Raw genomic sequence first — 23701 nt, 5'->3', positions numbered from 1 at the left:
AAGTGCCATTTGACCTCCATCTGGAGGCCTCCGTAGGAGTGACTGAGTGAACGGAAGGGTAGTGTCAGGGTAACGGCTGGAGGCAGTGACGGGGCAGCACAGTCTCAGCTGCAGAGGAGAGTGAGGCAGGGCTTGCATCATTTCATCTAAAAAAATCACTCAGCAATAAAGAATGGATTGCGGGGAGATGAGAATTTGGGAAAATCCTGTTTTATTCTCCATTTCTGCTTCAAAATCAGATATGCTTATGTTGGCGGGGGAGGGAACATGTTCCTATTAGAAACTTCAGTTGCTAAACGGATTCGGTTGGGAACCAGCCTGGGGAGACGGAGTGCTCTGCGGCCGTGCAGAGCTGCCCTCGGCCCCTTCCAGGGCCACCCTGAGAAATACTCTCGACATACTCCCCTCACCCTGTGGGTTAGCACGGCTGCTGGAGGCGGGTTAAAATGACATTTCATCAGATGACATATAAAACACCTCTTTTATTAATTCAGAAGTTCAGAAGTATTCACTTTTATAAAGAATTTTTACCCTAAGCTGGAGTTTTAGAAGCATTATAGGGCAACTGCTCCCTTACCTACCGTGTTTCCCGGAAAATAAGACCTCGCCGGACAATCAGTTCTAATGCGTCCTTTGGAGCAAAAATTAATATAAGACCCGGTCTTATTTTACTATAAGACCCGGTCTAATATAAGACCAGATCTTATATTAATTTTTGCTCCAAAAGACACATTAGAGCTGACTGTCCGGCGAGGTCTTATTTTCGGGGACACACGGTAGTGGTCCTCATCAAGCAAACTGAACTATCTTCAGACGCAGGGAGCACCTTACAACTTAATATGGAAACCAACAGTGTAGCTAACGTAACTTCATACTCTCTTCCCATAACGGAGCAGCTCTGGAAAGCAAATACGAAAATCAAAAATCGCGAAAAGCACGAACATCCAGACCATTTAGCTTGGGGTTAAGCATAACCTCAGGGTATACAACTACAACAGAAATTATTGGGTGAGTTGAATTTACCAAGACAGTTTTATACTCAATAGGAAGTTTCTCTCACTTGAGAAAAAGCTTTAAAAACAAAATGCTTTGCAGTTCAGCTATCTGGAAAATTAACTTCTTTGTAACTCTTGATCAAACAAGATGGATAAATGAAGGACTGTTCTACCTACAAAGTTACCAGGGTGAAGTCCCTAAGAGTCAAAGTTGTGCGCTAAACGTATTACCAACAAAAACACTAACAGATACACCTACCACAAAAAAGGAAAAGTGCTCTTAACCCTAACCCAACCACAAGAAGACCAAATGGACTTAAAAAAAACTTTATTCCAAAGAGAATTACCAAAAGAAGCATGTTAACTCGGAAACACTTAACATTTTTTCATTTAAACTCATATAGTCACAAAACTCAAAAGTATCAAAAACAGCTTAGTGTGCTTAACCACTTTTAATAATGAAACTTTAAAAAAGGAAACGTGGACTGACCCCCACGCAATGTAGGGGCCATTTAGGCAAGCAATATTTAATGTTAAGCAGAAAGACAGCATTAAAAACTAAAATCCTCAAATTTAAGGAGAATGCCTGTTCAAGTCTTTGATATGCATTTATGTGCACAAGAAAACATTATTTTAAAAGAAACCAAGTCTTTCTTCCAATGTGAGCGGTCTCGCCTTCATTCTGACTTGCTCACCCCTCCCACTAAAGTACTTCATCTACACTGAACCGTGTTGGGCAACGTGATTCTTACCGTGAAGCTCTCTACGCCCCATTTCCACATCTTGTCCACCACCCACCGTTCCCTTCCATGTTTGCACAGCCTTCTATCGAGTAGGGAAGCTCAGGTCTCCAAAAATGATTATATATACACAATTGTTTCACTGCACAGTTCACAATATACAGCAGATGATTGCATATAACCAACTATAAAGGAAGATAAATATTGACTATGGAGACAAAAACACCAACTTGTCTCCAACACAAAGGAAACAGACACACAAATGTGCCACCATATTGTTTACGCTGTGGCCCCGTCCTGGGGGCTCGTGCCACTCTAAGGATGTTAAATACAGAATCCATAACATCAGCCGTGACGTACAGGAGGCAGGAGTGCCCCGAGCCCATGAGGAGTCTGTGTCACATGTGTAACAGGAAGGGTCACTTTTAAAGCTTTTCAAAGTTATTCGATGTTTGCCCTTTCAAAATCACCGTTATTAGTTCACACTAAAGGTAAAAACAAGTTAGAATCTCTTACTTACTGATAATACATTTTGACTTAAAAGTTCAGACAAAGCTGTTGGCTACAAGTTCTGTTGCATTTTTGTCAAGTTTAAGAAGTCTATAGGACAACACAAAACCATCCCTGGTATTTGCAGTTTGGTCTTCAAAAGCTGTAAAAAGTGACAAAGAAATCCAAAAATGTTATGGGTTAAAACCATTAAAAATATTTATTGTTTTTAAATGCCATGTATTCGAGACAGCAGAAACCCAAGCGGCCTCCTTTGAATTCTCACTTCATTTGTATTTCACCAAAGTGCTTTAGAACTTAGATTTCTACCACCTACATGGAGTGTACAGACGAAAGGAAGCCCTGTGAACTGCAGGCGCATGGCGTCCTCCCAAGGCCAGGGCGTGAGCCCGGGCAGCTCGCCTCCATGCTGAGCACCACGCCCAGGGGTGCTCCGGGACACACACAGGAACGAGGGGTGCAGGCAGCAGTCCCTGCCATTCATTTCTCAGAGTCACTTCAAATCCTGACTATTCGACAGGCCCAAGGATGCTACTCACATTTATTTGGTGACAAACTGTTTTCTAAAATCCTTACATCTGCACCTTGGTTTCTGATGTAAACGGCCATTCGTAGCACAACATTGTCAAACAGAGCTATTTATTGTAAAGCTCCTGAGCCTGATGACTGCCTGACAAATGCTTGATGGCGACCGAACCCTTTCCAGTCAGAGGATGTTCATCTTATTTGACCAGCCATACTGCGTGTAGAAGTAAACATCTTTTTTGGATTATCTGCCCAGAAACTGAGTAAACTACCAATTGAGTCCCTGATTTTATTTTGGTGTGTGCACATATTCATATGCAGTTACCCAGTGTAATGAAAAACATAGTAAGAAACCTAACTACTCTGCCATGTTAGGTGCTGGAAAGCAATCTTAACTACATAATATTTACAAATGTAGGTTTTTAAAAGATAAATCACTTTTCTAGGATGTTTCATTATTCAATTGATGTATGAGCCACTTGCCTTATTTCGGAAAAAAAAATTTTAAAATCTGATTCCTTTGACAAGTTTTTGTGTTGGGTAAGGAATGAGTAAGTTATCCAATCATTACCAGCTTCTAGAATTTAAAATTAACCCTTCAAATATCTTTAGATCTTCTTAAGCTAATTGCTTAAATGATCAAGTGGTAAAACTGGGTTCCCAAAATGTAAAATTCCTAATACAATTCTTTATTTCCAAGTGTAAAATGAAAAAATGACAGCTAATACTGTGGGGTGAAAGCTATCCTGGGTTTTCCCTCCCTCCCCCAAAACATTTAGAAACCACGGGAAAAAAATCTGGAATCTTATTAGACCTCCAAAATAAAATTGTGTGGAAGTGTTTTTGTTTCTTTTCAAGGAGTTTCAAGAGAATAGGATACCTGAATAAGACAAACTACTACTCAAAGGAAAAAACCCAAAGCTGTTTGCTAAGTTGGCAATATTAATTCAAAGAAATTGAGCTACAGAGTTGATCTGTATGCAATTAATAAGACTCAACAGGATGAAATGCTTGTAACAAAATTTAAGTTTCTCCATCTTTTGGCAATGAAATAAGTTGAGATAAACATAAAAATACTTTGGATGGGTTTAAGGTCACATTCAGAACTAAACAGAAAAGTTTCAAACCTAGAAAGCAAAATGGGAGCTTTCATTAGCTTCTTGAGTCTACCATGTCTAAACAGAAATGGTTCAGATAATGACTATCCCCAACAGGTGCTTTGTTTTAAAACAAATGCAATTTATTATCATGAAAAGCCTACACCTATTAAGCTCTGTTCTTGTTCTGCTCCTTTGCCCTACCACATAGACGCTTCAGTTTAGCAAAGACTACCCTTTGCAACGCCTCCTAAGAGCAGAGAAGCAAGAAATGAAGGAATAAAAGTAAGCCTGAGAATTCAAGGGGCCCTAAGAACCTTTTCTCTGGTCATGGCCACTTATGTTTCAATCAGAAGGTTTAAAGACTTTGGGGAAAAAGACTGTGTTGGGTATTAGTTTCCTCATCAAAAGCCATCATTCAGATAGACAGCTATTAACTAGGCAATTAGCCTAAGTTCTCTGGAAATGACAACGCCCCCTCCAAAAAAAAAAAAAAAAAACTTAAATTTTCCTATTGGAACCTTTTGCTATGAATTCGTTGGTGCTTAAGAAAAACAGCTTTGCTCATAATTCATTGTGCCCTGGACATATGACATCAACTTGTATTTGGCCAATTAGGAATGAAGCCAAACTGCATTCTCCTTAGGTCTAGTCAGTTGATAAATGGCACTTAACTGATGATTTCTTTCATGTAATCTTTAACAAGAACTCATAAGTCGCATTGATTATGCCCCAAGAGATGAGGGAGCGATGGTAATTCAGATGGGCGCCTCTGAAAAGATTTGTTAGTTTCCTGTCCCGTTCTAACCAGATTTTTTGGAAAACCTTGGGGAAAGACTGAAATTCCCCACCAATCTGAGACTGCATGCGCGTTTTTACAACATTGACTGGAAAAAACAAGATTCCCAACATGGCCCCCAACAGGCCTCCGCAGATAAAATCATTGACCAGGTGAGCACTGTGAGTCGTAGCGGTCGGCAGATGCTCCTTAATGGGACCCCGGAAGCCAAAAAAAAGGACATTGCTGAATCCATTTCGGAAAAGAACGGGTATCAAGCCTCGGTAATACTCCCCAATTCCATGGCATCGCAGCGCCTTGAAAGCCTGGAAAGTGTTTGTAAATTTGTCATGATGCTTGTGGTCTTGTAGCAATGTTTGAACTCTTTCCAAAGGAGTGAAAACTGCTTCTGTTGTCCCTGCAAGTAATGCTGCCATGCTGCGGGTGGCAAACTCTGGGGTACTGATGTGCTTGCGGAGAAAGCAAGACAAGTCCTCATACAGACCGAACATAAGTGCCAGGGTAGTTGTCTTCTGCATCAAGGGGGGCAGGATTCCACGATACAAGTTTCGCAATCCATCCCTTCTCAACTGAAGCACCGCGTCCCTGGTTTTGATTCCGTACAGCTGCTGCCGGAAGAGGACCTTCTGAATAGGAAACGTGATGGCCACGTTGTTGAAGGCTGCACAGCAGCCACACCAGTAATGCTTCATTTCCCCAACATTGGCGAGATGAGGCGACAGGTCTTGTTTTGAAGATGTTATGATTGGCGACCTCTTTTCATGAGCTTCTGAATCCATCATGTGGCTTAAGATCTTTCTTCTTCATAAAGGATTTTTTTTAAGCCTACAAGTAATAAAATGACAATAGGTAAACCTTTAAATACAGTGTTTAACATAGGATTTTTTTCCCCCTAATCCTTCCTCCAATTTCTCGATCCTATTACATTTTCCCTTTTAGACTACATCGGTAGTTCGCTAAGTATTTTCAGAGGACCCTTGGAGGTCCCTGAGACCTTTTCCATGGTCCAAAAGGTCCTCTTTTCCAACTACATACTATGTGAGGCTGGATTTTCTGCATATACTTCAATCAAAACCACTTATCACAATAGACTGAATGCAGAAGCAGATATGAGACCCTACCTATCTTTTAAGCTAGACTTTTAAAGAGACTTGCAAAACCGTAAAACACTCTCAATAATTTTTTTGAAAAATATTCATTTTTCATGAAAATGTGTTTATGTTAACGTGTAATGGGTTTATCATTATTTTAAAGTGAATATTTTTAAATTTTCTTTTAGTTTCTAAGACCACAAATATTAATCCACACACATAAAGGCTCTTTGGCATCTGTAATAATTTTTAAGTGTAAAGGAATCTTGAGACCAAAAAAACAGAACCACAGTTCATGCACATTGCCTCCACTACATAATGGCATATACACCATTATCCTTCTGAAACAGATTCAAAGTCTTCGCATGAGAAATAAAACAGCAAGACATACATTCAAGCATTCTGTTCACCAACAGCTACTTAGTATTGACCCTGAACTACGAGGACCTCTGCTAAGTGCTAGAGATTCAAAGACAAGCAATTCCCAATCTAGGAGGTTCTGCCAAGGCAAGCAACTGCACTCCAGTGTGATACCTTCTATGATAAGTATTTAGCTGTGGGAACACAGGTAAGAGACCCCACGCATGCACTGTGAGAGGTAAGGCTGGAAGAACAGGATCAAGGAAGTCCTGCCAGGATGTACTACATGTATACTGTACTGTCACAGATTTAATTCTCAACGCAACTCCATAAAGTAAATATTTTTCCCAGTTTCACAAATGAAACAACCAATATGCTCATTTGTCCAAGATATAGTTAGTAACTGGTAGAGCTGGTACCTTGTAATGAAGTCTTCTTCCAGGGTTCACGTTCCCGCTATCACACCACAGATGGCTATGGCTTTGGGAGGCTGCTGGGACACAAACACTGGCTGTAACACAACGTGCTGAAAAAGATTTGAAGCCTAAATATAAAGACTTAGCCCACTAAGCGGAACCAAGGCAAAATCCTACCCCTAGAATACATGTTTCCTTAAAATGGCAAGATCATTATTTGCCAGTTATTTAAATCTGATTTTCCCTAGAAGGACCCAAATAGTTGGATCATCCAGAACATTTCCCATAGCCCAGAAATAGTCCCAGTAATTACCTTTATTTGGGGACTACATGGTAATTTTGTATTTTAGATCTATCAGGCTAAATATTTCAAATTTGATTTTTTATTCTTCAACAATAAGACTCCACACATAACTACAACTCAACAACAAAATTAAATAACCCAATTAAAAATGAACAAAGAATATGAATAGACGTTCCTCCAAAGAAGATATACAAATGGTCAAAAAGCATATGAAAAGATGCTCAATATCACACATCATCAGAGAAAATGCAAATCAAAACCACAACGAGATAAGACGGCTACTATTAAAAAAAAAAAGTTGGTGGGGATATAGAGAAGCTGGAACCCTTTGCACTGTTGGGAATGTAAAAATGGTGCAAACGCTATGGTAAACAGCACGGCAGTTCTTCAAAAAATTAAAAATAGAATTACCACATGATCCATCAATCCCACCTTTGAGTATGTAACTCCAAAGAAAAACTGCAAGCAGGGTCTCCCAGAGATAGCTGCACACCCACAATCGCAGCAGCATTACTCACAATAGCCAACAGATGGGAGCAACCCAAACGCCCACTGATGGATGAACGGATAAACAAACATGGTGCAAACATACAACGGAGTACTATGTGACCTTAAAAAGGAAGGAAATCCTGTCACGTGTTACAACATGGGTGAACCGAGGACATTATGCTAAGTGAATAAGCCAGTCATCAAAGGACAAATACTGTATGATTCCACTTATATGAGATACCTAAAGTACTCAAATTCAGAGACAGGAAGTAGAAGAGCGGAACAGGGAGCTCTTGTTTGTTTAATGGGTACGGTGCAGTTATGCAAGGTGAAAAAGTTCTGGAGATCTGTTTTATAACAATGTATTTATAGTTAACATTATTGAATTGTACAATTTAACATTGATCAAGCTATTATGTTGTTTTTTTACTACAAACACACGCAGAAAAGGACTACATGTAAGGGTTTCAATGGTAAATAAAAAAACAAAATAGGTCAGGTAATGCACCTATGTCTTTGACCTATGACAAAACAAACCAAGTTCCTTATGTTTTTTCTTCCCTATACCACCCACACGCCACTGTAAACTGCTAAGTACTCAGGATAAAAGACATTAAAGAGAAATGTAATTGTTGTGAAGGTAAAGTCAAGTGCAGACCTGAGGCACAGAATCAGAAAGTATCGGTTCTTGAGGAGCTTGTATCTGCAGGAGCCACAGATACATAACATAAATAACGGAACACATACATACACAACTATACTTTTCCTTGTAGGGATACAGCCTAGGGAAATAATTATAAACACAAGATGTGCACAAAGATTCAACTACAGGGGGGTGGCCAGTTGGCTCAGCTCGTTCCAGTGTGGAGCTCTTTAACAACAAGGTTGCCGGTTTGATCCCCACATGGGCCACTGTGAGCTGTGCCTTCCACAACTTGATTGAAACAACTACTTAATTTGGAGCTGATGGGTCCTGGAAAAACACACTTAAAAAAAAAAAGATTCAACTACCGTCACAACAATGCTCTGAACAGAAATACCTAATAAAACATAAAAGCTCAACAGTAAGGGACACACCACATAAATAAAGATGTATCCTCTTGATGGGATGTCACATAGACATTAAAAATATTTTTAGGGGCCGGCCCCGCGGCTCAGGCAGTTGGAGCTCCATGCTCCTAACGCAGAAGGCTGCCATTCAATTCCCACATGGGCCAGTGGGCTCTCAACCACAAGGTTGCCAGTTCGACTCCTTGAGTTCTGCAAGTGATGGTGGGCCCCGCCCCCTGCAACTAATATTGAACACGGCACCTTGAGCTGAGCTGCAGCTGAGCTCCCGGATGGCTCAGTTGGTTGGAGCACATCCTCTCAACCACAAGGCTGCTGGTGCGACTCCCACAAGGGATGGTGGGCTGCGCCCCCTGCAACTAGCAACGGCAACTGGACCTGGAGTTGAGCTGCGCCCTCCATAACTAAAATTGAAAGGGCAACAATTTGACTTGGAAAAAATCCTGGAAGTACACACTGCTCCCCAATAAAGTCCTGTTTCCCTTCCCCAATAAAATCTTTTTAAAAAAATGTTTGTTACATTTTTTTAAAAAATTGACACATTAAATTGACACACTAAATATACACATTTTAAAAAGATCTGTATTTCTTTTTAGAGAAAAAATACTATTGTAAATCAATCAAATATACGGACATTCTCTCCTCCAGGTTCACTGCCGACTCTCCATCTCTTGCTTGACTAATTCGAAAGCCTCTTTACTAGTCGGCTCTCTTTACTAGTCATACTCACTTCCACCACTCCCCACCCCCACCAACCTAGCCATCATTTAAAAAATACACCAAAAGAACACACTATTAAGTGAAAAAAGTGCAGGGTACAACAACACATTTTGGGATCTTATAAAAACCAGTAGAGATATCCCAGTGTTTTGAATGGTGGCATAGTATTCTACCAAATGAATCTATTATATATAATTTATTCTATCTCCTATTTATATTTATGGTCAGTTTTTTTTTGTTTTGGATTGGTTTTATTCCTTTTCTTATTTTAAAAAACACTGCAGTGGGCAGACTTTTATCTATACCTTGCTTGGGTGAATTCTCACAAGTTGATCTGTTGGGTAAATCGTTACAACAGGATTGCTGGCTCGAGTAACATGATTTGATAGCTACTCCAAACTGCCCGCAGAAAACTTGATGATTTACATTTCTATTAAGTGTATGCAAGCACCAGTTTCCCTACCATTTCCAGCATCAGATATTAAACTGCAACTTCTGCCAATCTGATGGGTGAAAACGCTTGTCATTTAAAATTTTTGAATAAAATTCAGCATTTTTCATTTCCGTTGACCATTTGAATTTCTTTTACTGTAAATTTTCATGTTACCCATTTTTCTGTAGACACTTCATCTTTTCTCATTGATCTGTAAAATTTCTTTGCGTATGAAGAAAATCAATCCTATAGTAATCAAATTGTGGCAATTACTTTCCCCACTTTGTATCACTTTTGTGATACTGAAGTTCTTCATTTGGATATTAAATCTATTGATCTTGGCTTCCAGGTTTTGTGTCCTCCTTAGAAGGCATTCATTATTCTAAAATTATAAACAAGTAATCCATACTTCCTTCCACAACATCAGTGTTTTCATTTATTATCCATCTTGTTATCTCTCTGGAATTTCAGTATAAGTAGTGAGGCAAAGATAAGAGACTGCCTGCGAAACTGATGAACTTTCATCACTGGTTAGCATAACCTAAATACGCATCGGCAACCTGCATTTATGTCTTACACTCCATCCTCCTCCACCAATAGCCTAGTATTTCTTCCCTAGTACCAACCTGTTTTAACCTGTAACAGAATAATTTTCATTAACTAGTAGGCTCCCCCCTCTACTCGTTATCAGAATTACCAAGTTTTCTAGGCTCTCATACTTTTCCAGGTAAAATTCAGTGATTTGTGTCATATTCCTTCCAAAAACAGTGTTGGTATTTTATAGAACTTGATAAATTTAAAGAACTGTCACTTTTTCAAAATTGAACCTTACTTTACATGATATCTTCCTATTTACTTGTATCTTTTTACAAACCTCAGCAGCATTTAAAAATTTTTTTCATATAGATTTCAAATGTATCTTATAGGTATCTAGGTATTTTACCTTACGGTCACTATTATGAATGGGCTGCTTCCTTCCAATTAGTTTTCTAACTGCTTTTTATCTGCATATGAAACAGCAACCAATTCTTATGTATTAAGGTTAGACCAGCCAACTTACCGAATCCTTTATTTCTCAGGTTTTTGGTGGACTTGCTTCAGTTTCCACGATACATAATATCAATTATAGTTTTGCCTTCTCCTTTATAATATGTATCTTTCTTTCTTCTACCTTATTGGGTTGGCAAATACTTCCTGAATAAAATTCAATCATGGTAATAGTGAACATGCTGATACTTTTCCTGACTGTGGGAACTTTGCTAGGGATTACTGTTAAGCATGAAGCTGGCTCTGGTTTGAGAAACAGGGAGTTCTTGTCATCTGAGTGTTCAAAACCCAAATCTTAGCAGTTTCAAGTTTACACAGGGAAATAAGTTATGACACAAAAATGTTCACTGATCAATTGGCCCATATAAAGTTTGTTCTCACTCAAGTAACTTCCCTTTTTACTGCCTATCCCAGCCCATTTTTAGGATTGTGTTGGAAAACATGAAGTAGAGCACGTCTTCCCGGTGATACCATCTGACAAATTACACTAAAAACCGCAAAACTTCATTCTGCATTCATTCTAAGAATTAGTATATCTGCAATTATACTTTAAGACCATGCCCACCACTACATATTACTAGGAAATTACGTTTCCTATTAAAAAGGGATTCCACTTTCCTAATACTAATGATCAACTAATAAGAGCCTTCGAGTTTTCAAACATTTCTGTTTTTTTGGTGGACTTGCTTCAGTTTCCACTGTATCATGAATAATTTTGCCTTCTTCTTTATAATATGTATCTTATTATATACATATTATAGGGAATATACATTATAATACATATTATAATCTATGTAGTACAGAATACGTGTTATAAAATGTATAATATACATTATCATACATATTATAGGGAATATATGCTGGTCTTGTTTTACTTAAGTTCAACTACTTCCACCCCTTCCCAGGAACAGTAAATCAGGGACAGACCTTGAACTTTGGTCAAATGCTTTTAGGAAGCAACTAACAAGATCACGTGGCTGCTGGAGGCAGAGCCAGTGTAACAGTTAAGAGTTACAGCTAACTGCCTGGGTTTAAATCCTGGCTCTACCACGTATCTACTGTGTGACCTTCAGCAAGTTACTCAATGTCTCTATGGCTTAGTTTCCTTGTTTATAAAATCAGGATGTTACCTACCTCATAGGCTAGTTCAATTAATTGAGTTAATACATGTAAAGCGAACAGGAGAGTCGTCTAGGACACAACAGGTGCTCAACAATGACAAACTATTACTATTGTTCTTTTCTGATGTACTTATTTGGTGCATACATTAGCATGTTTTTGGGAATTACTCTTGTTATATGGGTATGAATCCTACTTGGCCATTGTGAAATATTCTTTTAATGAATTGCTAAATAACACTAATGTTTTAAAATTTCACATCATCATTCATAACATGTAAAGTTTTCAATTTAGTACTATCATGTCAAGTTCAGGTATCAATGTTCCATTGACTTTGTAAAAACAATCTGTCATTTTTCCTTAATATTGTGATAAAGCTGCATGGTAACAGGAGATTACTAGATTTAGTGTGGTGGTCACATTGTAAGGTATATAAATGTTGAATACTGTACACCTGAAACTAATAGAATGCTGTATACCAACTATACTTAAATAAAAACAAAACAAATTCACCTGCAACACCATCTGGGTCTGGTGTTTTGAGGGATGGTAGCTTTTTGACAACTTTTTCAATTTCTTCCATTGTTAATGGTCTGTTAGGTTCTCTCTTCTGGAGTCAATTTTGATAACCGGATTTCCTTTAAAAAAAATTCTGGTTTATTTACATAGTCTTATAAAGCACTTGCTGTTTAAAAAAATATTTCTAATCTTGTGCACTTATATTCCCTTTTCTCTTGAGCAGGGTGGCCAGTTTATCTCATTTATATCTTCCCATCCTGGCAAAGAACCAGCTCTTAAATTTACCAATTTTAATATTTTTCAGTTTTTTAATTTGTTTTCCTCTTTATTATCACTTTTCTCTTGCTTTGCCTAGATTTATTTTATTCTAATTTCTTGAGTTAGATGTTTTATTGTTTCATAATTCGAGTGTTTAAGGCTATGCATTTTCCTTTCAGCAGAACTTTTATTACTACTTTTTAAGATATTCTGTGGAAATTTTTGGTCTAAGTAACGGTTGCCTCACCATCTGCACCCTCTCCTGATTCTCTGCCATAGTGGCTTGGATTTGGGATTACTGTATATGCACCCTTGCCCCGAGTCCAAGTCTGTCTGTTTTGGCTTTGTGCGTCATATCATATCCTTTATGCTCAGAAAAGCATCTTTCTCGTGCCCCACAGGAAAAGACCCTACAGGGATGAAACCTGGTATTTGGCAACTGTCCTGTAGTCTCATGTGGTTCCGCTTGAGACAAGAGAACAAATACCTTCTTCCTTAAGCTGACTTTTATCAATTGGAGAACAAAGCAGCACCAGGAAGCCAACTTCAGCAAATCCATTGCTACATTTTTTGCAAACAGTGGTTCACTGGTCATGGATGCATATAAGCAACAAGTACCCAGGCTCCATTACATTCTCACCACAGAAAGAAAACTAAAACAGCCAATTCTAAAAGCAGTTGTCTTTCTGCTGGATCATGCTGAATTACAGAGTGAGGGGAAAGAAACAGAGAACATAAAATGGATCAAGTAAGAAATGTTAAAGTTGTCCCGGATTTGTCCTGAAATTTCAGTCCACTGTGGATAAGTAGGACTTTCTAGCACAGATATGAGAAGTCGCAATTCTGAATCCTAGCTGTAGCGTCCTTGGTCTGCTGATTGCTCTGTTTTGATTTTGTAAAAAAGCCTTTTTGCTAAAAGCTGTCAATTTCCTCCTTCATATCTAGCAGTACTTAAGTACTTGACACAGCATAACATTATGCCATGCAGCATTTGAAAACTCAGTTTTTAAAAGTGTTACCCTTTTGCTGACTTTATTGTGTTAATTTCTGTTTCAACAGCTGTTTTCCTTAATTCAGATACCTCTTGTGTATGACAGCTTCCCTTCATACATCATTTTTGTGGGGGTGTATATATCTGACTTGGGAGAATTGAGGAAAAAAAGCAAAAAAACCAACAGCTTTTTGTTTAAAACAGACCTGCCTGTTATATTTTGTGCTCTTATGCAATTAAAGTAGCAGCAGCATTTTTAGTTTAAAAAAAAAAAAAAAGTTCTATAGATGCCTGAGTTTGTCAGAGTGTCGTTTGATAATCAGTTAGTCTTCTACATCCTTATTTCTTACTCTTTCAGCTGACAGACACTGAGTTTAAAAATTCGTATTTTTTTATACATCTATGGAATGCTATATCTACGTAATGGTTTTTCTTCAGTTTCAGACCTAAACAATGTTATCATCAACAAAAATATTCAAATTAAAGTACATATGATTACACAATAACACACTGTGACAATTTATGAATATAAAACAATTTCATTTGTACATAGTGAACACATTTTAAATTCTAAAGTTGCTACCTACAAGCCATTTAACAATGTATGTTCCTTGATAACTCAGACCAAGTTATTTGTGCACTTTAACAATATGTTGTGCATGTTCATTTTTTTAATTCTTACTGGAATAGTACTAGTGTTATTTTCCAAAATTTTCCAAATTAGTTACTTCATCCAGTTTGTAAAGACTCTTAGTAAAAATGGGGACTGTTATTAAACAGAAAACAGTGGCTAACAGAAGTTAGCCAGCCATTTACTAACCACTGCACTACTAAAGAAATTTTAATAACATTACTGTATCTTTAGGGTCTCAGAATTTAAAAAATAGGCGTGGACACAGGAGAAAAGAATGTAATGAAACCTCCCAGACTTCACAGATTTAAAGCTTTCCCTCTAGTTTCATCCTACACACCAGGATGGTGTGAATAGGTTCTTAATTTAGGAAGAATAGTGTGTACAGTATTCTGGGGAAATCGAGTTTAGAATTTTGCATGTTTACCTATACTGTGAACATGGGTAAATTTCTTTGCGAAGTTTATCTCTATTTGAATTCTTTAACATGGATAACTGTTTTTTTGCAATTTATTGCAAAATTTATTTACCATAATTTTACACATTTTACACTACCTATCTCAATATTAGATAACAAAGTTAATGAAGAGTTTCAACTGCTAGTTGTGGCATAACAAAACAGTGTAAAGTCTAAATACTCACTTTAATTTACCGTCCACATGGATAAAGCAGAACTCAGAGGTGATCCAGGCACAAAGGTCTTTGTGCAAAACTGGGGAGAAGGCGACTGCAATTCTCAAAGGATGTGAACTCCCACAAGTCAGCAGGTCTGACTCAGCATTCAGAACAAATTGGCCTGGGTTCTAGGGGTAGTTACAACTCTATCTTGCTACTATAAACAATGCAATATCCATAATTTAAAAATCCAGTTCTCTACACTTACTTTAATCTACCAAAGGAGAGACCAGATAAGTCCACTCCCCTTAGAGGTAACATAAGGATGCCTCCAAAGCAATAACCTGTGCTCTGGAACCACTAAGGGACCTGACTAGTCCTATCACCCTTTAATTTTACAGAATCCTTTCAAAGCAAGGGCAGAGGATGCTAAAAACTGGAAAGGTCTACACATTTACTTTAAGGGCCTCACAGCTTACAGGTAGAGAAACAGAAGGTGGTAATTAAGATCAGCTGTGTACAACTGCAAAGGACAAAATAAAAACTATGCCCACGGGCAACTACAGCTGAGTCATCGACATGCTCTCTCTAGCTCAGCTTAATACCAAATAATCGGTACAGAAATTTACAATTAACACTGCCTGCTCCAATCTCGCAAAAAAAAAAAAAAAAAAAAAAAAAAAACACGAAAAAACCAAAAGCCTTGTACAACAGAGTTTAGCATAACGCGAAGGAACATGGTGTCGCACAATAAGCATTGCCTGGCTGTGTGACTGAACTTACCGCTCTCCAGGCGTCCATTTCTCCAACCCCTGACAAAGGGAAAGGCAGGGGTGGCTGGGGGGGTGGAAAGGATCGCCCCTTCCGTCGCCAACGTTCCACAGTCCAGGGGTCCCGGAATCCCAGACCCGGAGCGGGCAGAGGGCCTTCCGCCGTCACCGCGCCGCTCTCCCCGGGCGCAGGCAAAGCCTGGCCCCTCCCGTGCGGTTCGAGAGCCCTCGGAGACACCTCCCCGCCCAGGGCGCGCCCGAAAAGAACGCACAGCCTCTTTCGCGGGGAAAAACTCGCTCCGGCAGCCAGACGCCGGCCCCGACCCAGCGAAGCCCCGCAGCCGGCGGGGCAACCGCAAGCCTCGGCTGCGGAGAACCGCCCTCGCGCGCGCGCCACCTGCCCCGGCCCCCGCGGCTGCGGGCCCCACCAGGACAGCGTGCGCTCGAGCGGCGGGGCGCGCCCGGGGTCGCAGGGCGAGCGAGCGGAGAGAGCCCGGTAGGGCGGCCTCCTCAGCCCTCCGTTCGTGCTTCCACGCCCTCCACACAAAGGCCCAGGGAAACCGTGTGGTTTCCTCTCGCCCGACTCCCGCACTCACCCATCGCCGCGGGCGCCCGGCTCCGCGCCCGGCTCCACGCCCGGTAGCCGCTGGCCGGTCGATCCGCAGCAAGCGAGCCCGCGCAGGCGCAGACCTACACCGACCCCAGTGCGCGGGGCGTAGTATGACGTGCTCTACGCCGTGCGAGTCCGATCACGTGAGAGAGGCGCCGCCGCAACGCCTCTCCCTTAAAACCGCGGCGAGTCAGGTGACGCCGACCAACTCTTGGTGTCCGTTCGCTGTCGCAGGGCCAGTATAGGCTCACCCAATACACCTGTCGTAAGGCATTGGTGCTCCACTAGCCACAGCACCAGATCTTTGGCACCGTACGGTGGCCTTACTGTGCCAGAAACAGCCAACGCTTTCTCTAGCGCGAAGCCTGCAGGAGGACCAGTGGGAATTGATAGTTGTGAATGGCAAGCAGGTGAGCTGAAGATTTGCAAGTGCCCCACCTAGCCCCGCTTTCTAGACTTGATTAGTTTCATCAAACCCTCAAAGAGGCCTTTTGTCAGCTGCCAATACCACAGTTTACAGAACACCTGTGTGTGCTTTAGGATGTATGAATCACTTTTAAACCTGTTTCCTTTCAACCTCAGGCAATTGGCAGGTCTTGGACTCCACTGCACTGGCATTTAGGAGGCCTAGATCAGGTCATAGTCCTGACACTGGCTGGACAAGTCAGTGGTCACTGAGCCCCAAATCCCTGTCTGGAAAATAACACCTGCCTTGCATGCATCCCTTGGCCCGTGTAAGAAGAATGAATGGGAATATTGGTCTGATCTAACTTGCAAACTGGAAGACACGCAGCAGATGTGAGGGTTGAAGGAAACGGAAAAGGTCAGCCTGGAGAAGAGAGGCTCTTCAGGAGGCTCATCAAACATGTGAAACGTATGCATTTAACTTGGAGTTAGGCCAATAGGCAACTCCATTGGAGTGAAACATTAGTCAGGGAATCTCTCTAGGTGGGTGGCACTCCCTGAGCACTGTGTACTTCAAAATGTTGTCTGGTCTGCTTGAGCTGGCCTGTTGAACTGCTTCTTGGGATGTGGGAGACCATGTTGCCTCATTTCAGCAAACACTTGACTAAGGCACCTACTGTGTACCATTGTCCATGCCTAGGTCGAAGGAAGGATATAAAAACAAAAGACTGGAAATTCGGAAGCATGAGGTGCCTTTCCCCTTGAGAGAGGAGAACCAGGACCGGCTCCATAGGGTAAGAGGTGTTTGAACTGGGCCTTGGAGGATGAACGAGTGGAATCTGGACTTGTGGAAAAAGTCATAGTGCAGGCGATAAGACTGTAAAGGTAGGTAGTGGGGTCTGATAGTGCAAATCTTGACTGTCCGACGCAGGCACCTAACATGTAATTAGTTCACAGACATAGATTTTGGACTCAAAAGGATGATGACAAGGCCACGCAGGGGTTCGGGATGATGAATTGGGCATTTCTCTTCGAAATTATGTTTGCCCTGTCTTGTGTGAATTCCTATTCAGATGTATGATTTATAAAATAAATACATCAGGCAGGCATCCAGTGCGTTCATAAGCATAAATAATTCACTTCAAATAGAACGGAGAGGTTATTCTCCTGTGGTAAAACCTGAAAAGGAGGGAAAGATTGAAATTAAATACACAACTGGGGCACAACAGACTCAGAAGAGTGAGGAAATCATGCTGCAGGCCACATGCAGGCCTCTGCCCCTCAGGGCAGCGTTAGCTTCTTGTCAGAAACCCTAAAGCCCTGAATTGGCTCTTCTTGGGCCTATGAATGTTGGAAATCAAAACCCTCTATTTTCTGATTCAGGTTTCATCCTAAAGTTAACCTTTCATTTCTCTGTCCTCATTCTTGCCTTCATTCTTTGGTCTCTTCAACTGTTCTCCATTCCTCCAGTCTCCATAGCAGCTGTCAGATTAGATCCTCTCACTCAGATTTGATCATCTCACTTCTCAGCCTAAAAACCTCCGATGGTTCCCTCTTCCTTCTCCAATAAATTCAAATTCCTTAACTTGACACAAGGGCTGTCTGTGTCCTGGCACCTCTGCCTATCAGTCCACCTCATCCCTAAACACTCGTACATTCTGTGCTTCGGCCATGTGCACTTCCTCAAAGTTTTGCAAATCTTGTGTTCTTTAAGCCCCACCACCACCACCACTGCCCCCTTTCGAAAGCCTTCTCTTACCAACCCAGGCAAAATGGGTTGCTCTTGCCGTTGCCTTACCGTAGCACAAAGTTTGGGGCAGTTCTAACATTTTGCCTTATGTTACAGTCATGCATGCAGGAGTCTTCCTTTCCCGCTGCCAACCCGCTAGAGCAGAGCCGTCTGACTTGTTTCTGGCCTCCAACTCAGTGCTTGGCAAAAAGGGTAAGCGCTTGCCCAAGTAAAATACTGTTGGAGAGGGTCTAGGTTCTTTAGAAAAGGGCTGTGGCAGTGTTGCTGGTAGTTCTTTGCTTAAGCATCCACACTCCCCTCCTCCCTCAAATGCTTTCTAGAAAGTTGTCTAGTGTCCTCAGACTCCATGGACACTTATGTCCACAAAAACAGCCTTATGCAACTTGCAGTGTAATCTCGCTACTGTAAGTGGCTCTGCCCAGATAAGGTCACCGGCAGTCATTCCCTAGCAAGGGTTCAGTGACCTTCCTTTCTCCTTGGCTCACATTTCCCAGGCCTCTGCAATCCTCTGAGCCTATCTTACGTCGCCAGGCTCCAGCCATGAGGCCAGCACTGCTGGTTCCCTTCCCTGAATGTGCTGTATTCTTTAACACGCCCACAAACTGCGTACATTGTGTCCTCTTTGCCTGGAAGGCCCTGCCTGCTTCTCTACAAAGTGCTGTTCACCCTTCATTGCTCAGCGCACACACAGGCTTCTTGCTGCTTTCCCTGACCCGACCTCACTACCTGACTCTGCAGAGCTGCCCCACTGTGCCGGCAGCCCTGCCCCCGCACCAAGGTGTCCTTGAATTCCTTGTGTCCCTGTAGCTGGTCTCTGAACTCCAGGACGTGCTCCCTTTCTCCTTCGCTCATTTTCAAACCCACATTGATCTAGCAACTCACATGATCTGCATATATATAACACATATAACCAAACCACACGTTTTAGCCTACAAGCCTGTGAGATGGTCTATTCTATTCCATTTAGTCATTAATTTATTTTCATGCTGGAGGGGACCCACTAAATCAGTGAGTCTCAACCCTGTTTTGCATCAGAATTATCTGGGAACTTTTAAAAAACAAACCAAAATAAAATAAAATAAAAACCAACCTGAGAGATTCTGATTCAATTAGTCTGCAGGGGGACCTGGACCTTAGTATGTTTCAAAAGCTCCCCAGGTGTGCCGAAGTTGCGAACAGCCCTAAATTCTTGCTTCCCCAGTGTGTCTAAAGAATAACCTGAGCTTGTCTAAGCAATCTCTCATCCTGGACCTACCTGCAGCACCAATATCACCTGGGAGCTTGTTGGAAATGATTCTTGCTGGCCTGTGACCTAAGATTCCAGACCTAGTGGACTAGGATCTGTATTTATTTAACAAGATCGCCTGGTGATTTGTATGCACTTTACACTTTGAAAAGCTACAGCCTAGGTCCTGGAAGGTTGGTTAAAATAGTAGATCTCCAGTCTCAAATCAGACCTACTATGAAATCAGAATTTCCAGGGGGAGAGGCCAGTTGACCTGTCTATATTTAACACAAGCCCCAGGCAATTTTGGGGAACAACAGCTCTAAATTGATATCCTGACCCATAATAGTAACCTGAAGTTTGAAGCACAAGGGTCTGCAGTGTGAGCCAGTAAGCCTGCAGCCCCGAGGGGAAACGGGTCCAGTTCTAAGGAGAAACCATCAGCGCTTGAGACAGGCACATACCAAGTGCTGTGAGTGTCCATAGGAGAGCAAAAATGCCCTAGCTGCAACCAAAGAAGGCGTCCTGGAAGAAGTGACCCACAGAGCATGACTAGGATTTAAACAAGGTGGGCGCCCGTAAAAGCCTGAGACGGTAAGGAGTCTGTGTGGAAGGAGACACCAGGCATCTCATTCTTCCTGACCTCCTTCCCGTCCCCCAACGTTGCCTTTGTCCCAGGCACACCTACAGACAGAACCTATGCCTCTGGTAGCATTCAGGATTCAGAACAGTTGCTGACCCCAGCTGGGATCATGGGACACCTTACTTGGTATCTAAGTGACACATACTTGTGAAATGCAAACATTTTTATCTAGCAGGGGCTGAATCAATAAAACAACATCAAACATTTGCACAATACTCTGGGTTTTCCAAGCAGTTACATGATAATTCCCTCTGATTGTCACATAATTTGTGTACTCAGAGAAGTCCCATGACCCGCTTGAGTTTTTGAGTTTAGTACGTAGTGAGAGGTGAGACTGGGACCCCACCACCTCCACTGGCTTTGAGAACAGGAGCACAGTTGAGTAGTTGGTGCCTTGAACTTGGGAAAAGGATCCGGTGGCTGGTGAGCTGCAGGGCAGCAGGCACGTAGCCCTTTACCCAGGTCTCTTTGATCATAAGACGCCCCTTAGGAGCTTGTTACAAATACAGGTTCCTGGCGCCCACCCAAGACCTACTGAACCAAATCTCAAAGAGGAAAAAGCTTAGGCATTCCTAATTCACAAAAGGCACACATGAGCGTTATGATGAGGCAAGGTGGGAAACACTAAACTAGACACAGCCGGTTGTAAGGTCAGCGTACTTGGGTTTGTACCTGGGGCAAAACCCTCCCCCTCTTTGAGCCTCAACATCTCCATCTTCGGAATAAGGGTCCTTCCTGGTGCCACCAGGAGGCTCTCTAGGTTGGCAGATCCCGCATGACTGGAGGCTGTTTCTCCCCGTTGGTGTGGAGGGGACCACGGACCGCTAAATGTCACCCCTCTCTCTTGCTCCTGGGGAAGAAGGGACCATGTGGTTCTCTCTAGATCCTGCTCACTGTGGGCTCTGACCCTCCTCTGGGGTGTGAGGTAGAGACTATGAGTTCTGGGCCCTCACCGCTAACTCTAACGTCTGCTTTTCCTAGCAGTCACTTCCCTTTCTGAGCCTTGGTTTCTTATCTGCACAACTGGGCTCTCGTCAGGGGAGACCAATGCATTCACAAGGTGAAGTTCACACAGGCCCGCCATACATGGAGACTTTTATCGTTCTTACATCACTTAACAATAAGTCCTTACTGAGCACTTACTATGTCCCAGAAGCTCGACGAGGTCTCTGTTAGTGTGGAATCTACACTCTAGTGACATCCTAGTGGGTAGAGATAGGCAATAAATAATTAACACAATACATGTTCAATATTTAAACAAAGACACTGCATAGATGTTTAAACAATAAGTAGAATAAATAGGTTTAATATTGAAATAAATATAATTAAGTAATAAGCACAACAGATGCTTATTATTTAAATAACCATAGTATGTCAGCATTAATTTAAATAACATAGATGGGATGTTATCAGATGCAGAGTAGGGGAATGGAAGAATGGCTCTGGACTGTGATCCAGAGAGGAAAAGGATCTTAAGCTCTGATCCTTACTTTGTAGATGTTCAGAAGGTCTAGGGCATTTTTTATTTATAAAGTAGTCTCCACTTTCACCTCCTACAGGAAGACTTCCTGGAACCCCGGGCCCTCTTTCCTTTGAAATTCTGTGGCTGTAATGGCCCCTGTCTTTCTCATGAAAACCCGCTTTGTTCTCATCCTAGCTGACATTATCTGAAGGTTGACCGAAGGTAAGGATGCTAAGGGCATTCATCCCACACTGCTTGTAATCTTTACAATAAACCCCTGAGGTCACGTCTCTTGCCATTTTATAGTGGAGGGAACAGAAGCATTTTGCACCTTGCCCAGGTCACACAGCTCTAGAAAGGATGGGGTTAGGTTGTGAGCCTGGTCTCGTGCTCCCCCAGGGGTGACAGCTGTTCCTCTTCTCACGTGCCTCCTGCAATCCAAGAGAGCAGGGTTCCTTCTGCCCCAAGCTGGGTCCCCCCTCCCCAACCCCCAGCCCAGGATCTCCCCCTCACAGGGGCAGAGGGGAAGGGGCTTGCTCAGGAGTAGAGGGACTAAAAAAAAAAAGAATACTTTTCCTCCTACTGTCCAAATTCTTTTAGCTGGGCTAATCAAATTAACAAAGACAGATTAATAGGAGAAAATCAAGCTTTTAATACATGTGCATGGGGAATTCACATAGGCGTGAAAATTCCAAAGACAGTCTTGGCTATAGACATTTTGGACAAAGGAAAAAAGAGGGGCATAGGATATTAGATTTCAGAAGTGAGAATGGGCGATTTACAGTATTTGATGAAGAGTGGCACTTACGAGGCAGGCAAATTCTTGCTGGGCAACTCAGAAACCATGGGACACAGAGGGTCTGCCTGAGGCCCTCTTATTCACCAGACTTAATTCAAATTAGGCTAATGCAGCATTCTAAGATTTCCATTCAGAAGCAGGTTTCTCTGAATCTCTTGGGCAGGAAAGGGAGGGAGGGGATGCGGGCAGGAGTTTCCGAGGCTTTTTTCCTTAATAAACAGCTTCAAGTCAACATCCCATAAAGCAGGTTCAAGGTGGCAACATTTTGTTCCCTTCAGGGTCATGCCAGGAGCTGGTAGCTAGGGTGACTAGCTGTTGCGGTTTGCCTGGAGCCATCCCAGTTTTAGCACCGAGAGTCCTGCACCCTGGAAAGTCCCTCCGTCCTAGAAGAACTCGGACATTTGGTTACCCCACAAGCAGAGCCCCACAGCTTCTTGTCCTGCGCTCACAGCCCCCATGTCTGAAGTCAGGCTGTCTTTGGTGAAAGGAAACTGCTTAGCTCATGCCTCACGTTTTAGGCAGTCAAAGTTGCTGAAGGCCCTGAAATGTAACCAAACGGCTTGTCTCTGGGGGCACTCCCAGATATGGCAGTGGAAGATCAACTGGCCTCTCGGGAAGCCTAGAGCTGCAAAGATGGGCCAGTAATGCCACTTCTGTGAACTCCTCCTTCAGAAAAAACCAGAAACGGATGATTTCTGAACAAAGATATTCCCTGAAGAGCCGGTTATACAAAAATTTACGTAAGTTAACTGAATTAGAGTATCATGCTGCTAAGAAAAAAGGTAATATAATAGGATATTTAATAACAAAGGAAAAGCAGATGGCACTATGTTAAGTGGAAAATGGAGAGTATAAAACTGTAGAAACACAGAATGAGCCCAATTTTGTTTAAAATAATGTATACAAACTAAGTGTCCTTCCACAGAAGAATGCATAAAATACACACACACACACACACACACACACACAGTGGAATATTATTCAGCCATAAAAGGGAAATTGTGCCATTTGTGACAACAGGGATGGACCTTGAGGGCATTATGCTAAGTAAAATGTCAGGCAGACAAAGACAAATGCTGCCTGAAAGACAGAAAAAAAAAAAAAAGATGTCACTTATACCGTTTCCCAGAAAATAAGACCTAGGTGGACAATCAGCTTTAATGCATCTTTTGGAGCAAAAATTAATATAAGACCCGGTCTTATTTTAGTATAATATAAGACCGGGTCTTATCTAACATAAGACCCGGTCTTATATTAATTTTTGCTGCAAAAGACGCATTAGAGCTGATTGTCCGGCTAGGCCTTATTTT

The 23701-nt window shown here is 41.8% G+C and overlaps 1 protein-coding gene and 1 long non-coding RNA gene across 16 annotated transcripts; one reads left to right on the top strand and one right to left on the bottom strand.

Moving 5' to 3' along the window:
* Positions 1-1306: 1306 nt before the first annotated feature.
* On the bottom strand, positions 1307-16386 carry SLC25A51 (solute carrier family 25 member 51). Of its 15 annotated transcripts, XR_012495857.2 has the most exons (6): positions 16094-16386; positions 15511-15539; positions 14755-14944; positions 12227-12351; positions 6537-6607; positions 1307-5491 (listed from the first exon to the last, which is right to left on the bottom strand). XR_012495857.2 is itself a non-coding variant. In XM_074330737.2 (5 exons), exon 5 carries the CDS (start codon positions 5446-5448, stop codon positions 4555-4557), a length of 894 nt encoding a protein of 297 aa, XP_074186838.1. In that variant the 5' UTR covers positions 5449-5491; positions 6537-6607; positions 12227-12351; positions 15511-15539; positions 16094-16300; the 3' UTR covers positions 1307-4554. The 15 variants fall into 15 exon arrangements, 13 of the variants coding, with proteins under 13 accessions (XP_074186838.1, XP_074186840.1, XP_019584721.1 ...); XR_012495856.2 differs by lacking the exon at positions 16094-16386 and having other exon boundaries at positions 15511-16087; XM_074330737.2 differs by lacking the exon at positions 14755-14944 and having other exon boundaries at positions 16094-16300.
* On the top strand, positions 16379-22808 carry LOC141571156 (uncharacterized). Its single transcript, XR_012495858.2, has 3 exons — positions 16379-16517; positions 17213-21814; positions 22670-22808. It is a non-coding gene; the product is annotated as an uncharacterized LOC141571156 (long non-coding RNA).
* Positions 22809-23701: the final 893 nt, after the last annotated feature.

Source organism: Rhinolophus sinicus, chromosome 16 (genome assembly GCF_057876585.1).
Source record: "Rhinolophus sinicus isolate RSI-liver-muscle chromosome 16, RSI-T2T, whole genome shotgun sequence".
Lineage (NCBI taxonomy): Eukaryota > Metazoa > Chordata > Mammalia > Chiroptera > Rhinolophidae > Rhinolophus > Rhinolophus sinicus.
Note: the sequence above shows the minus strand (reverse complement) of the source record. Positions and strands in the feature narration are given on the sequence as shown.

Excerpts from the sequence above, each read along its gene's own strand:
- SLC25A51 (XM_074330737.2), bottom strand. The coding sequence starts at position 5,448 with ATGATGGATTCAGAAGCTCATGAAAAGAGGTCGCCAATCATAACATCT.